The sequence below is a fragment of the Patagioenas fasciata genome, chromosome 19 (assembly GCF_037038585.1).
Source record: "Patagioenas fasciata isolate bPatFas1 chromosome 19, bPatFas1.hap1, whole genome shotgun sequence".
NCBI lineage: Eukaryota > Metazoa > Chordata > Aves > Columbiformes > Columbidae > Patagioenas > Patagioenas fasciata.
In genome coordinates this window covers 3,225,010-3,240,573 of record NC_092538.1, presented here as the reverse complement: position 1 = coordinate 3,240,573, position 15,564 = coordinate 3,225,010, and the positions used below count along the sequence as shown (strand labels likewise).

At 51.6% G+C, this 15,564-nt stretch overlaps 2 protein-coding genes across 2 annotated transcripts in view; both read right to left on the bottom strand.

The window, feature by feature from the left end:
* Positions 1–93: 93 nt before the first annotated feature.
* LOC139829493 (F-box/WD repeat-containing protein 10-like) lies at positions 94–910 on the bottom strand. Its single transcript, XM_071817146.1, has one exon. It carries the CDS (start codon positions 908–910, stop codon positions 155–157), a length of 756 nt encoding a protein of 251 aa, XP_071673247.1. The 3' UTR covers positions 94–154.
* Positions 911–1,847: 937 nt separating this feature from the next.
* LOC136110217 (F-box/WD repeat-containing protein 10-like) overlaps positions 1,848–15,564 on the bottom strand; it is a 29,109-nt gene continuing 15,392 nt past the window's right edge. The window contains exons 2-11 of the mRNA XM_065853447.2: positions 9,741–9,868; positions 8,634–8,750; positions 7,998–8,125; positions 6,891–7,091; positions 5,819–5,940; positions 5,324–5,472; positions 4,253–4,395; positions 3,398–3,556; positions 2,222–2,415; positions 1,848–1,960 (exon numbers count right to left, since the gene is read on the bottom strand). Of these exons, the coding sequence (XP_065709519.2) occupies positions 1,848–1,960; positions 2,222–2,415; positions 3,398–3,556; positions 4,253–4,395; positions 5,324–5,472; positions 5,819–5,940; positions 6,891–7,091; positions 7,998–8,125; positions 8,634–8,750; positions 9,741–9,868 (1,454 nt within the window). The remainder of the gene's footprint in view (positions 1,961–2,221; positions 2,416–3,397; positions 3,557–4,252; positions 4,396–5,323; positions 5,473–5,818; positions 5,941–6,890; positions 7,092–7,997; positions 8,126–8,633; positions 8,751–9,740; positions 9,869–15,564) is intronic.

Genomic DNA, 15,564 nt, shown 5'->3' with positions numbered 1-15,564 from the left:
CACTGCCTTGGGAAATAGCTGAATACACCAAGAATATCTCTTCAGAAAAAAACATACAGGGGAGACATCTTTTATACTTAGAAACTACAGGGGTCGTGGCAGCTGGACGCCAGAACCCTCAGATAACGGTTGGTTGTTGGACTGAGGGATCAGCTCAGATAAATGTATTAAAGCCCAGCTCAGGAGCGGGTATCTTCCCCTCCCCAGTGAAAGAGTCCACCGGCAGGCCTTTCGCTTTCCGTAGCCAGGCTTTCCTGCGCGCTCGCTCCCGTTCTTCCGTGAGCTGCTGCTCTGCCTTACACTGAGCTGCAACAGCTGCCTCGCACCGCTCCTTCCATTTTTCCGTCAGAAGCCTGAACCCACCGTTAGGCTGGGAAGGGTCTGCAGCACTCGTGCAAAAAGAGATTTTTCTCCTGGAAACCACTTTGTTTCCCGTTTGTGCAATGGTCGCATGCGTTGGTTTGGTCCTCTCAGCAGCAGCTGTAACGGGATCAACAACCTGAACCCCATCTCCAGGGGGAGGAATGACTTCCCCAGGAGCTTTCTTTTCCTTCAGCAACCCAGAGCAAGTCTTGAGCCGCACAACAGAGGGAGCAGGGATGGAGGACTTCACAGTGGGGCCATGCAAAGAGTTTTTCAGCTTGAGCTGCAGCATTTTGGTTTCAAAGGGCACAGAGATTACCCTTGGGGTCAGAGAATCACTGTGCAATTTGGCACGTTGGAGCTGGGCTGCCTGATCGTTTTTGCGTTGCAGGGAGGGTTTGTGTATTTGTACCTTTTCAGGGTGGTGTTGCTCACTTTCACAGACTTCCCTGACTTCTGCGTGGCGATGAACGGGGTACCTGAGGGCGGCTGCCTTGCGGGCATTCTGCAGTGTGTTGAGCGTTAAGAGGAACTTGTCAACGGACATGGCACCACTTTCACCTCTTCTCTTTCCAAATTGCCAAGTGGATTCTGCCTTGTCAAGATGCGCAGGTACATTGACAGAAGGGCCATGTTGGAGTCTGCTACCTGTTCCCAAAAATACAACACAGCAGGAGTCAAAAATAGTTTTTCTGATCATCATTGCACTCCTATTTGTTTCCTGTTTCTACAAACTGTGCGTCCCTTACCAAGTAGAGCCACATCAGTGAGGTCAACACCCGGTGGCCTTAAAAGCATGAAAACTTTCTCAGTTTCCCTGCAATACACAGTTTGACTGTGGAGCTGGAAGATCTGTGATACGTCCTGCATTAAATAACTGCTGATTAAAAAAAATCACTGTGTTACGATTTAAAAGGTGCCTGCTCATGTCCAATTGCATTTCCCACGGATGGCAGATCCCAAACGCAGGTGTCCTGTGGCTTTCTGGAGTATTTTCTAATAAATCAGAACTGAACCAGCAGCCTGTTTCCCTGCACACCAGCTGTAATAATGTGAATAATACTGATTTCTCTGTTACTGAGCTGGAAAAACGACAGCGCCTGTCTGTATGGGGATATAGCGGAAGATTTGGTGAGGAGCTTAGTTAAATGTAAATACGCTCAAGTGACTTGCACCTGTCTGTAAAAAAGCACACACATCACACTCATTGTTTTACTGACCTTGTGTGCTTGACGAGCAGAACCTCTGTGTTAGATACCATAGGCCTGTGAGAAACTCCAGGCACCTCATCACTATGGCTGAGATTCCTGCTCTGTTGTGAGAAAGAGCAGGAGGCTGCGCCTGCCTGAAGCCTCGAAGCACAGGTGAGCTCAGCAGCTCAGAGCTCCCAGCAGGGCTGAACTGACCAGCGCCTGCGTCCCTGCCGGTGTCACCTCTGCTGGGAGCTCCCGTGAGGCTTCGGAGATCCCCCGGTAGAGAGGGAACTAAAATGAAGCTCGCTCTTTGCAGCACACCCGTGCCCTCTGGCTCTTCTTGCGACGCCTGCGGATGTGCACACACTGTCTTGGCAAATGTCTCGAATTTATACCAAACCTTTCTAAAAAGGCACAAAAGTTTTACAAAAGCCTACAAGTGACGGAACCATTGAAACCAACAGCACACCTCCCAGACCGCACTTTAGAAAAGCACAGAGTCTCTATATTGATTAAGACGAAGGCAGCCATATACTTGCAATTATTTCAAATTCATTTTAGGAAACGCCAGCGTGTTGCAGAGGCCGTTTGTAATGTTTTGAGGTGTTCCCCAGCCTTTCAGTGACCGGCAGCGGACCCAGGTTGAAAACAGGAGCCGCCAGCACCTTCTGGTTCCAGAGCCAGGCGGCGCATCCGGTCGTGGTACAGCCTTCGCCAGCTGGGAACCGCGGTTCTGCTCCAAGTCGCCTGCTGCTGGTTGGTCTTCCCCGCCACCTCTCGGGCAGCATCCAAGGTGTAGTCCCAGCTGACGTCCTCAAACTGGAACACCAGCACTACGGCTGGAGAATTTATCACCATCCTGAAGGAGGGAAGGAAAAGCTGTGAAAGCACCAATACCATTAACCCAGGGCTTAGTGCCTGCAGGCACTTCAACAGCTCTGAGATGACCCGCACTTGTTTAAGGGAGCAGGAACAATTAACCCCATTGGTGGTGCTGCACATGGTAACCCAACCTCTGTGTGAGCTCTGTGGGGCTCTTTTCGTTCAGCTCTATAATAAATTTAGTTGTAAGATGATTAGGATGAAAACTTGCAGCAGTAGAGTGAGCTAGATCAGTGCAATGCCAAAAGAAACTGGAGACACCATATTATGAGGGACATTTAATGGAAATTGGAGGGGTGGAGCGGGCCTGGCTGGGATGGAGTTTTCTTCATAGCAGCCCATATTTTGCTGTGGTTCAGAGCTGTGACCAAAACACCAGCATTTTAGCCATTGCTTATGCAGAAGCTGGGAACCACCTTCAGTTCAGAGGTGCAGATGTGAGGACACCTGGGAGAACTTTCCACTGCTGGCTTTTACAAAGAGGCAGTAAGGCAGGGAACAGGTAGAGGCTTTGTCAGGCCTTGGCTCGAGTCCCCAACCTGCTAAAAAATTTGGGTGCTCAATTCAACTTTACAGTTGGTCCATAAAATCTTTTAAGCTGGAAAAAACCATTAAGATCATGAAGTCGACCATAAACTCGGCACTGCCGAGTCCACCGCTGAGCCACGGCCTGAGGTGCCACATCTTTAAAATACCTTCGGGGATGGGGACTCCACCGCTTGCCCGGGCAGCCAGTTCCTCTGTGTGTCTTAAGTTGGATAGAAACGGGAAATTGTCAATTGCTGGATGGAGTAAGCAAATCTATTTTTAGCCACTGCTAACAAAACCAAGTTATTAAAGCAGTCAACAAGCAGTAGAGCCCTTTAAAGCTTATTTGTGAGAAGGAAAAATGCTTAATTCCTTCAATTACCAAGTTATCTACCTAGTTTAGTTCATAGACGACAGCTGCCCTCACCAACCTGTTTTCTGACACATGGACAGAAGAGATGGGGCCCCCGCTGGTTTCGGCCGTCAGCACTTTCAGGCAGGTCCCAGTCAGGTAGTTAAATACACGGATGTTCCCGTCAGCGCAGCCGCTGAGGACCCGGAGATAGAGGAGCTGCAGAGACACGACTTCCCTGGAAACACAACACGCAGCGCTGGGACATCCACCGTGCTTTCCCGAGGAGACGCGATCAGCTCCCTCTTTTGTCCTGGAGGAGATGCAGAGCTCTGCCTCCATCAACAGCCTGAATAAAGAAGCTCATGGAGATATTTCAAAGGCCTGGTAGCGAAGTCCTTCATAATCCCTCCCTGCCCAAACCAACCAACCCAGCGCATACTCAGAGCAGCCACTGTGGCTGTGGCCATCTGCCGTGTTTTGAATTGCATTTTTATGTCCAGGAAAGTAAAAGAAAATAATCTGATGGTACAGTTGTAATGAGTATTAGAAAATAACATAGTACACAGTTGGCAGGGTTCAGCATATAACTTGGCCACCTCTGACATAGACCGTGTCTTCTCTTGACCAGGTAGCATGACGCCCTCTTGCATACAGGTTATGATCCTTGGATTATTAGACTATGCCCTGCCATCCCTGTTCGTGAACAAGTGGTTGCAATATTTGCATTTGAGGTTGTTATAGGTCTTAACTGACAAACACTGGTTATGATCACATAGTGCCTGACACTTTTAAAGATGAAGACTGTTGAATGTGGGGATATTTCAGATACTAAGCTTGATAATTAAGGCATTCTGTGTTTCTATAAGGAAGATGTTTTCTTTACAGACTTAGTAGATTGCTGAATACAACTCCAAACGCATCCGATTCCTACTTTGGGTGGTGGAAAGCTACGAGGCATCTGCTCAGCTTTCCCAACATGCTCCATCCCAGGGCGCTCCCATCGGTGCTGCCTGTGACAAGGTGCCACTGGTCAAAGGACAAGCACTTCACTGGGCCTTGGTGCTCCTCTAATGTCTGCAAAGTAAAAGAAATAGGTGTAACCCTCAGTAATCTAGATGTAAATACGCCAAGGTATCCTATGGCATTCCCAATACCAGCCTCATGTACTATATTGTAGTTTTATCAGGTATTATTCTAATGTACCAATATACTCTGTGGATAACTGTTGGGTTTATAGTCACCAGAAATATTTCGGGCTCGCTGCTGATAATGAGCTGCTGGTGTGGAATTAACATTAATTTTCCATCTTTATTTATGTGCTCAATAGATGTCACCACACCAAGACCTTTATCATCCATTGAATACTCACCCAGGAGAGAAGAGACCCAATGGCCCTGACTGTAATGAAAGGGACAATCGCAAATGTAGCTCAGCTGGAGCTGGGAAATCCTGCATCTGAGATGCTCTCAATTTGCAGCTAGATTGCTGTCAATTTGCAGACAGAAAGAGCTTCACTCCTCTCAAATGTGGACTAACACTGATTCTGGACACCTGCTAAGGTAATTAGCAGTCTCCAGCCTCGACCTTTAAAATGCAGAGCAGCCATCCAGCTGCTTCAGCTGCATCAACTGTTACCAGTTGTGAAGGTTTCATATTTTAGGCTGACAGGTGAGACCCAACCCCAAGAGCTGTTGGTCAGACCCCAACCTCTTCCCAGGGTCTGAATGTTCCTGCAGGAGCAGAGGTGAACGTTTCTACAGGAATGAAGGGGTCAGGCACAGCACATCAAACCCTGCATTAAAATTGACAGTTGTTTGCAAACAAGTTTTATATTATTTGCTTACAAATAAATCTGTGGTTTCTTTTACCAGTTTAGGCTGCCTTTGGTTTGGGGCTTTTTTTTTTTCTTCAGAAAATTTTCGGCAAGAACCAAAGGCTGTGATGAACTAGCACAGATTTTTAAACATTTAGCACAAAACGATCCACCTAAGAAGAAACTCACTTTGATCAGAGCGCCCGTATCCGCAGCCCAGACTCTGACCAGCCCTCGCTCGCACCCGCTGACAACGCGGGCACCGTCGGTTCTGACCACCCAGACAGCGCTGCTGTGCTGCAGGGTCTGGAGACATCGCCCACTCCTCAGATTCCACACTGTTGGGAGCAAGGGGGAGAAAGGTCACAAATTAATAGTAAAGAAACCTCTGGCAAAGCTGCAAGCTGATACCATTTTCCCCGAGAGCTGGTGTGGCCTTAGAGCCACAAAACCTTTAAAAGTGAATAAAAGCAGAAGTAACGAGAATTTATGCAGTGACACAGAGACCTTGCATGTGCACGTGGCCACAGCTTCGGCTGCTCTGGAATCAAAATGGGATGCTAAACTCCACCCTCCAATTGATGCCCTTGCTCTATTCAGACGCTGCCCCTGTCACCCGTCACACCTCCAGCACTCTGCCCATCTCGCTACTCCCGGCCTTTGTCTGGAAGCTCCTGGTCTCACCTTTTACCATCCCATCCCTGGCTCCCGACACGAGCTGCTCTTCGTGTAAATCCAAGCAGGTGACTGTCCCATGGTGACCATCGAAGACTTTCACACAAGCACCACTGTAGATATTCCAGCACCTACAAAGGACCAACCAAAACAGGAATACAGCGATTAACTTAATTGATGGCTTATTCATTTTATTATTTCCTACTTAACAGGCCCAGCGTTTCTCCTCTACACACTAGGCTAAAGCCAGGAGTCATTCCACTAAGGTGTCAGAGTATTTGGAATGATCAAGTCAGGATTAGTAGTAATTTTTTACCAATATCATTTGTTCTACCTGCAGACTACCTGGAAACACATGTCTAGATTCCACCTTAGGCACAGCTACCTCCAATTAACCTTAAAATGTAGAGCTCTGCAGATAAAATTGTTTCTTTAGTGGCTGGTGTCAATGTGATTCCTGTTGGCCTCGGAGAACACCAGCACCTGTTCAGACAAACATTTTGGAGCAGGGAAGAGCAGGGGGGTCAGAGCCTGAGTCACTGTAAACTCTTTCCCTTTTTAAGTGCTGCCTTTCATGAATTTCTGGTATTGCTGTGCCAGAGCCAGACAGCCTGCTGTTCAGCTTTTACCCCTCCTTGTGATACTCTCGAGATGTAGAGATGAATAACACGGAAGAGCTGAGCATCTCCTTGTCTGAGGGGGCAGTGTCTGCAAAGGAGCAGCTGTGCAGTGGGTACCAGGCTGTTAAACCTGCTCAGCCAAACTGTCACAGATAAACCCAGCCTTGCTGAACTCAGTGCTGACCTTAGCAAGGCCAGAATCTCACAGCAAGTGCCTATGGGAAACATCTGGTGTTTTGAGGCACTTTAGGAAGACCTGTGCGTCACCAGGTGAAACCGGAAAAGAGAAGCTGTCCTATGTGAGTGGGGGTTGTTTCCTTATCTACTGTCCTTTCCTCGTTACTATAACGAAAGTGAGGGAAGGAAGATTCCGAAGATGGGCTGGAAGGACTAAAGATGAATGTTTTCCTGGATATTCCAAGAGGCTGGTAATCCCGTGGCACGGTCCCTGTGCTGCTCACCTGATGCTGAGATCAAAGCCTGTGCTGAGGACCAAGCCTTTGTTCTCATCGAGGAGCAGAGCTTTGCTCCCAGCACTACCAGAGAGCAGAGGCGGCACTTCTTTCGTCCCCGGCATGCCAAGGAACCGCACTTTTCGGCTTGCAGAGCCAACGGCTACCAGGTCACCACCACTGTAGTGGATTATTCTGCTCTGGTCTGATCTGGATAAGAAACAGCGACTGAGATGAGCTTTAGCCAGGTGACAAGGTACAACATGTCTAAGGTTGTGACAGGGATTTCTCTGATGCTTAATGGTCTTCACTGAGCAACCTGACACACAACACACTTAAATGGGTGAATCCTTTGCAGGGCACCACAGCCAAGGTCCCTAATTCTGCATATTTAAGGTTGTATCTGGAGAATAAGCTCAATAGGTGCTGGAGTGAGTTGAGAGAAGGGAACGGAGCTGGTGAGGGGCTGGAACACAAGTGTGATGGGAGCGGCTGAGGGACCTGGGGGGTTCAGCTGGAGAACAGGAGCTGAGGGGAGACCTTCTGATCTCTGAACTGCCTGAAAGGAGCTTGGAGCCAGGGGGGTCGGGCTCTGCTCCCCAGGAACAAGCGCCAGGAGCAGAGGAAACGGCCTCAAGTTGCACCAGGGGAGATTGAGGTTGGATGTGGGGAACAATTTCTTCCCCAAAGGGCTGTGGGGCATTGGAACAGGCTGCCCAGGGCAGTGCTGGAGTCACCATCCCTGGAGGGCTGGACAGACGGACATGAGGTTCTCAGGAACATGGGTCAGTGCTAGGGGTGGGTTAATGTTTGGACTCCATGATCTTGAGGGTCTTTTCCAATCAACACAATTCTGTAATTCTAAAACAGGGAGAGTGCTCTGTATCCTTTTGTGATACACTGGGGATCACCAACCCTTAAGCCTTTAAAAATTCCCCTGCTATCTTTATTAAAAACTGGATTTGACACTGAGGATTTTTCAACACTGATGCTGAGGGACTCTCCCCTCCAGCCACACATTCCCACAGAAGGACCGCAGGGAACAGAACGGGTTTGCAGGAGCTGCTGTTGGGCCCTACAGGGTTAGTGCAGAGAGCAGCCAGGCAATCTACTCACTGGTCCATGAGGACACGAACACTGTAGGAGCCACAGAAGACATTTCTCTCTTCTAGTTGGATTGCATCGGTTTTCAGATCGCTATAGGCTTCCTGCAGATTGTCTTTCTCCTCCCGTCTTTCTCCTCTCTGTCCAAAGAGAAATAGGGAAAAGTAACTCATGGAGGGAGGAAGGTAGCATTATTCCACAGTATTAAACATCAAGGCTTGGTCCCTACTATAGTGATGAGACCAGAGACAGAATGTGTTGGTAAGGAACACCCAGAGTGCAGGAGCTTCCTGCTTGGTGCAGAAACAAGGGTTGTTCCTTGGCAAAAATGCAAGGCCTGACATCTGCACCCTTGATTTCTGGGGAAAATGCTGTGCCCTCGGGATGCTGCCCGACCCTGCTCGCAGCCCTGGCCCCAAGGCTACGCCTGCGAGATGCAGTAGGACAAGGCAGGATTTAGGGATGCAGGCTCCTGCTCGTGACAGAAGGTGCTGAGCAAGCTCTGGTCCTTAGGAGTTGCTCACGATGGTACAAACCAGAAGAGCAAAGCAACTCCAAATTCACTGTCACAACTTCCAAGATGTGTCCTCCTTCTTCCTCAAATGCTGAAATGCAGGATCCATGGAAGGCAAACACCTTTCAACATACCTGCGGTTTACTTTCGCAGTCATGGCCTTCAATGACATCCCCCTCTTCGTTTAACACTGGAACTGTCACATCGACTCTTTTGGCATAGGTTGGAACTGCTCTTCTGGGGCACAACCCCTGGAATGAACCGGCAGAGGCACCACAGTCACCGCAGAGCCCGAGCACACAGAGGACGCTGCTCACGGGTGGTGCTCCAGCATCTCCATGGGACGCTGAAGCCACACGCAAATCTGAACTGCACACACTGGTTTACTGTTCCTTAAGAGACCTGACTTGCATTTACCACCTTGTTGCTATATGACTTGACTTGTTGTGAAAAATCATTGCTCTTTCTTTTTTTCCTCCAAAATCCAGTCTTGAGCTTCTAAGAGCCTCCAAAACTTTTCCATTTCAACAGAAAAAAGTTGGAAAGTGCATCTCATCTCTGGTGAGCGCTCACTTGGTTCAGAATCCAAACCCACTGAGATGAGAGGCTCTCAAAACATCTTCAGCAATATCTAAGTTTCATATGTAATGCGCAAAGCCTGACATGAAACAGCCTTTAAATGCTGGCCCAGAGCTGAGATTTCAATGCTCTCTTCACAAATCAAAGCACACAAAGATCTCCTACTTTCTCTCTTTGGGGATTTACCTTTACACTTAGCTTGCTCTATGGCAAGTCTGTCCTAAGCAGGACAGGCATTTCCTAGCAGTTCTGCTTTACTGTGTCCCAACCGCCAGCTGTGACTTCTCACAAAGTCATCTCATCTTTCCATCTTCCTTGGTGGAGCAAATAAAGCTCAGGGAGCTGTTGCAGGTCTGCCAAATTGTCACCAGCTCCTGGACATACAGGATTTGCATTCCTGACCAAACCCTGTTTTCTTTGTTACAAGAGTGTTTTGATCCATTTTTAGAGTTGCAGGCTCCCTGAAGGTCAGTAAAGGCTCTTACGTTGTGCTTACTGGTGATAGTATGAACATCTAACCTGGCTTAACTCTGCAGATGGAAGAACAGGACAAAGGTGGGAGGCGGCCTCTAGTAAAAGCATTTCCATCTAAGGGTTTGGGCAGTAGCAGAAAAACCCTCTTTTTAAAGCACATCATCATGGCAGAAGCCCAGACATCATACCTGCAAATATAGGATACTCTCCTGGATTGTTTTTTGACATTCACGTTCCTTATTGACTTCTTCAACCAGATGAGCCCAGAATCTATTCACAGACGCACATGCTTCGAGGGATTTCTCATCCAAAAGTCCTGAGGAATTAAAAGGACAGAATGGTCAACCAAGATCCACACTACAGGCCATCCATGGCCCTCGGGGGAAACCACCCTTGGAAAAACGAGGGCAGCTTTACCAAAGATGTACAGGGACAGGTGAGATGGCAGGCAGCTAATTAAGTTCTTGCACCCAAAGACATTAGAGGGTGACCGGTGGGCGGCAGGACCCACAGCCTCATCTCGACCAGTTAAGGGGCACAGCAGGCGAGTTCTCCTCTGCATCAGGACCCTCCCGGGGTAGGCACTTGATGCCGTGGGGCCAGCAGCTCACTGCTGGTGGGTAACCACCTAGGAAACAGAGGAATTGACAGTTTTGTAAGCACTTGAGCTTCAGTGGCTATTAATGATGCTGTTGTTAGCAGTGCACCACAAGAGCTGGTTGATTTTCCTTAAACCCTTCACTATTGTACTGTTGAAAGGCAAACACTGGACACTCAGTGTCTTGCAGGACAATTCAACCCAGCAAGGCTGGGGGGCAGAGGTGTGTGGGATGACAACTCTTCCCACTCCCCTTTGTCCCGAGGAGCAGGCAGGGGCTCCCGAACAGCCCGGAATCCCAGTTCTAGTCTGCAAACAAAAGCTCCCTCCCCAGAGGAGGGAGGGCTGTGTGCTGCTCCTCCCCACCGCCGGCCCTGCAGGGAGGGGCTCTGCTGACAGCCACCCAGGCTGCTGACAGGCGACATCTTCCTGCCTGGGCACAGTTGCTTGCAGTTTGTGTTAAATTCAGCCACTTTAAGTCTCAGCTGGGAGAAATCAAGAGGATTTTCGCAGCTCAGGGGAATCCAGCACAAGCCCCAGCAAAGCAGCATTTGCTTTTCCTACACCCTTAACCCTCAAAAACACTACAGGGAAAACCAGCACGGCATCCGCACCCAGAACACCGAACCGCGCCGGCCTGGTTGCCCTCGGTGCGAGGTTTCGGTCCCCTCCAAGCAGCACATGAAGCATCAAGCGGTGCCCCCAGGCCCAGGTTCAGACAAACCCCTTTGTCCCCGGGTCCCACCGGCGCCCACCGGCCCCGGGCCCGCTCACCCGCCCCGATGCCCCCGCCGCGTCCCGTTGCCAGGAGGCAACCGCTTAACGGAAACCTCCGAGCGCCGCCCGTGTTCTGCCGACAGCCGCGCCCGCCCGCCAGCGCCCGGCGTTCCGTGCCGAGCACGGGAACCCGCGGCGGGGCAGGGGGCACAGAGCCCCCGGAGCACAAGGCAGCTGGAAAGTGAAGCAGAGGGGCTGTAAAAAGACCTCAGGGAAGTGGGAGAGAAGAGAGGGGTAAAACAGCCAAACACCACACACACTCCAAAACAACAACCAACAAACCACACTTCCTTAGCCATCTAATGATTCAAAAATGCATGTAGATTAAGATTAAAGACCTGTTCATCTATCATTTGGGAGAAGGTAGGGGGGTTAATTAGGTTATTAGAAAAAACCTTTTGAAAAGAAGATCAAGTTCTGCAGAACAGCCTGCAAAGGCCAGGATGAACTCGTACCTCCCCAGGGACTCCCCTCAGCCTTGCAGGGACAGGCCCAGATGCATCAGGACAGCAGTGGCACGTACCTGGGTCATGCTCTGTTCACAGCAAGTTCGGAGTTATCGCTGTGCCTGTTAGGCAGGAGTGGAAACGATGGTGCTGGATGGGAGCACAACAGTCTCTGCCCTGCGGAGATCTCAGCGCTGTGCAAAGCACTCGAGGCACCATCCCATGCACATCCCTATGGTCACATTCGCCGTGCAGGATTTTAACACAGCCCTCGGGCTGAGCAAGCAAAGAAATGCAATGCTCCAGCCTCAGCTATTTCTCCAGCGCTGGGTTGTTTTCCTGCCCCAAAGAGCTACTTAGAACAAATCCACCCCTTTTCACCAGTACCAAGCACTGCTACGGGGTCTCTCTGGGTGCTTGCTCAACTAGATCAAAGTTTGGAGCTCTGCCCAGATCACAAACCCCTCCAGAAATGCGTTTTACTCCCTACGCACAAAAATGCTTCTCTTACCTACCTTCCTGCATATCTAATGGTATCTCATGAATAATATTTTCTAGCAAAACAGTCCATTTGGGATTACAGCACCCAGCACCGAGACACTGCTGTCCCAGGTGAGAGAAGCTCTCAGACCCCAGACCTCCAGGAGGGCTCTGGAGGGAGCAGCCACCTCTCCCTGGGCCAGATTGCATTCTGTCCCCTTCTCCATGTTCACAAGAAGGTGCAAGCACCCTGATAGGGCAGCTCCTACTAAAACCAGCACTGAGACCCTCATACAACCGCCCATGGCCTCCTGGCTTTCACAGAGACCCCCAGCCCCAGCGCTGAGATGTCACTCTCCACACCAAACCTGAGCCCTGCCAGGGGGACCAGGAGCACATCCCACCCTGCCAGCTCTGTTCAGAAAACCCAGAGTTACCTTCCTAGCTGCACATGGCTTCCTACCTGTGGGGTGCTCAGCACAGCAAACAAGCTGGGGCTGCAGGTGGCCCCAGCACCCCCACCCCAGGCAGCAAAGGGGGAACCATGGCAGCAGCAGATCCCACAACACATCCAGTACCCATCAGGGGGAAAAAAAACACCTGAGTGGGGGCAGGCAAAGCAAGAAACCCCCACAGTGGGCACAGAGAACAGGGCTGAGCAGGACACATCCCAGCACTGGGGCTGCTGGGCTTAAATTGGTGTCCAGGAGCAGAGGGGTGCAGGTGAGGATGTTCAGGGTAATGAAGGCATCAGGGTGGGGATGCCCGTGGGAGGGGGTGTTGGGGGCTCTGAGGTGCCTGGGGATGTGTGTGTGTCCCCAGCCGTGCAGGGGACAGGGGGACAAGCACAGCCCTGTAACACACACGTAGTGGCTGCTGCTGGGTGTCACGGTGTGGAGACCCAGGATCGCCCCTACACGCTGCCCTGCGCTGGGCCCAGGCGGGTGCTCCCCCAAACTGCCAGCACCCACTCCTGGGCACCCCCCCCACTGGCTGCCACCCCTGGGCAGGCACAACGGTGCTGGGCTGTACTGGGACCTGCTGGTTCACAGCAGGATTTGGGGGGGGCCTGGAAGAGTAGTCAGGCACCCCACCCCATGCTGAGCTGGATCCATCCACCAGCACCATGTGGAGGACATTGGGGTGCAGGTGGGCTGGGAGGGGGCTTGCAGGGTGAAGGGGCAGCATAGTGGGGTACAGGACAGGATAGTGGGGTGCAGGGAGAAATAGCAGGGTGCAGATGGATGACGCCCACTGGAGGGCAGGTAGAAACACAGTCCATGGATCCCAGTACCACCCCACCAGCTCCTGGTGAAGCCAACCTGCGGTAACTGGGCATTGGTGCTCATGGTGGGGGACCAGCCATAGCAAGCGCCCACTGTGTATCCCAGCAGGGCTCACCACATCATGGGGGAGGCACAAGGATGTTGGGGGGCAACTCATGAAGAGCAATCACACCCCCAGCCCAGGATCCCTGCTCTGCTCCCCCAGGTCCCATCTCGGTCCTCACACCAGCGGGACCCCAGGGCAGTGCATGGGGGGACCCTCACCCTTGGCTGCTGCCTCAGCCCCCAGGTGGGGTCCCACAGGGCTCTCCCACCCCCCTCCCAGCTGGGTGTCCCTGTGGGTGCAGCAGAACCCCCCCCAACATCCATTTTAAGCCTTTTTCCAGGAAATAGGAGCCAGAAGCCGCTGAGCGGTCACTGTCAGCCCCTGCCCGCACGGAAGCCACTCGGGGTTGCAGTCAAGCCGGGTCAGCCGTGTTTATTGAGAATGGTTGTGGAGGGATTAAAAACATTTCCACTAGCTCTGTAAGAATGTATAAACCTATACTCTGCTTCTCCCTGAATAAATGCCTCTCTGACCGTCATGCAAAGGGAGGTACTTCTGTAAGAAAATAGCAACGTTAAAAAAAGGAAAGCGCTAATACACCCTGCAGGGCCCTGCCGTGTCAGGGGGGTCCCTGCCCGCGGGGGCCAAGGGACCCTCTGGCTGGCACGGGGACATGGGTGACGCACGCGGACGCTGCTCCAGCACCCTGCAGCACCCACCCCCAGTACAGCCCCCGTCAGCAGAGCCCTTGGTGTGCAAACCCCTTCGCTCAGGGGTGACCCCCCCGGGGACCACGGCTCAGGTGGCTCTGATAGGGAGGGGACACGTCCCCGCGCTAGGGAGCTCCCAGTGATCCCATTGCTCCCAGTTCTGCCTCCACCCTGCAGCTTTGCTGTCCCATCATCTCTCCCCATAGCCAGGGACACCCCTGCGGGGGACACGGCACAGTGTTCTGCAGGGCAGCAACACGGATGGGGACATCCTGGGGGGACACAGGGACACAAAACTGTGTCCCCAGCAGCAGGGCAGATGGAGGGGCTGGGATCGCTCCTCCACTTAAGCCAGGGCCAAGCTGAGCGTAACAGTGGAAAGCAGGCAGCTCGAGGTGACACGGGGACAAGGGACACGATTGGCGAGCAGATTGGCCAGTGGCCCTGCCCCGAGCGGCAAGGGGCACAGAGAAAGCCAAAGCTTGGGGATCAGAGCTGTCCCCAGCCCGCCAGGGGGTGGCTGGGGCAGCATCTGGCCGAGACAAGGGGCCTGTCCCCCTGGGTGGCCTGTCCCCTCGCTGTCCCCGCGGGCTGGGCGCTGGTCGCTTGGCGAAGGCGATACCGCAGCAGCGCAGGGTGGCGGGTGCGGCGTTGGTACCGGGGCAGGATGGAGCGCGATGTAAACATTTCTGATCTGGGGGGTGGCAAGGAGGAGAAGGAGGAGGAGGAGGGGGCTAGTGCCAGTCCTTCATCTGCTTCTGGATCTTCTGCAGCATCTCCTGCATCCGCCGCAGCTGGAGGGGAGCAGAGCAGGGAGCGTGGCGGGGGCTCGCACCCCCCAGCCCCCTTGCAAACCATAGTGGGGTTGAGCATCCCAAGCAAATTGGGATCCGCGAGTGCTGTGGGTTGGGGAGGGAACCTCTGACACCCCTCCAGCACCCCCCACCATGGCTGGCAGCTGCTGGGGTCTGCGGGAAGGGTGGTCCCTTGCTGTGGTCGCCGTTTGCTCTGCCCGCTCCGTGATCTTACTCACCATCTTCTGTATTATCACAAAACGCACATTTTGAGTCAACGGATTCTCATGATTTAACAGTCTGTGAACTTACTGTACCATATAACAGACAAAGACCTATTAAACGGTAATATGCTTAAACAGATACCTACAAAGGAAACAGGTTAATAAGGAAAGCATCTTGCAGAGTTCAGCAAGTTTACTGTGACCTGTGTGTTATCAGTTAACTCTCTCAGCTTGTTGAAGTTCAAACCGTTCCGCCTGTAAAACTGTCCGAAATGATTTAATGATCTCTTGTAGAGATTTCTTTTGTCCTGTTCCTCTCGCCTTAAAAGCAACATTAATTGTAACAAAGTGTTATACTTCAAGATTCTATTCTTCGGCCACTTTTCCCAATCATTTGACTTATACAGGAGCCACCATTAATTATAATATTTCACAAGATCTTCCTTCCTCATATTTCCAAGTGCTTTCCTATGTTTTAAAACACCTCCCAATACCGATTTCTTAGGAACACGAATGAAAACAGTCGTTCCCGACCCCATCTCGTAAGTAAAGACCATGAGAAGAGGGAGGGGGGAAGCACAGGGCTGCTGGCAGCGCGAGTGGGAAAAGTGGGGAGAAAGTCTTACGGTGCACTTATAGCACAAAGAAACA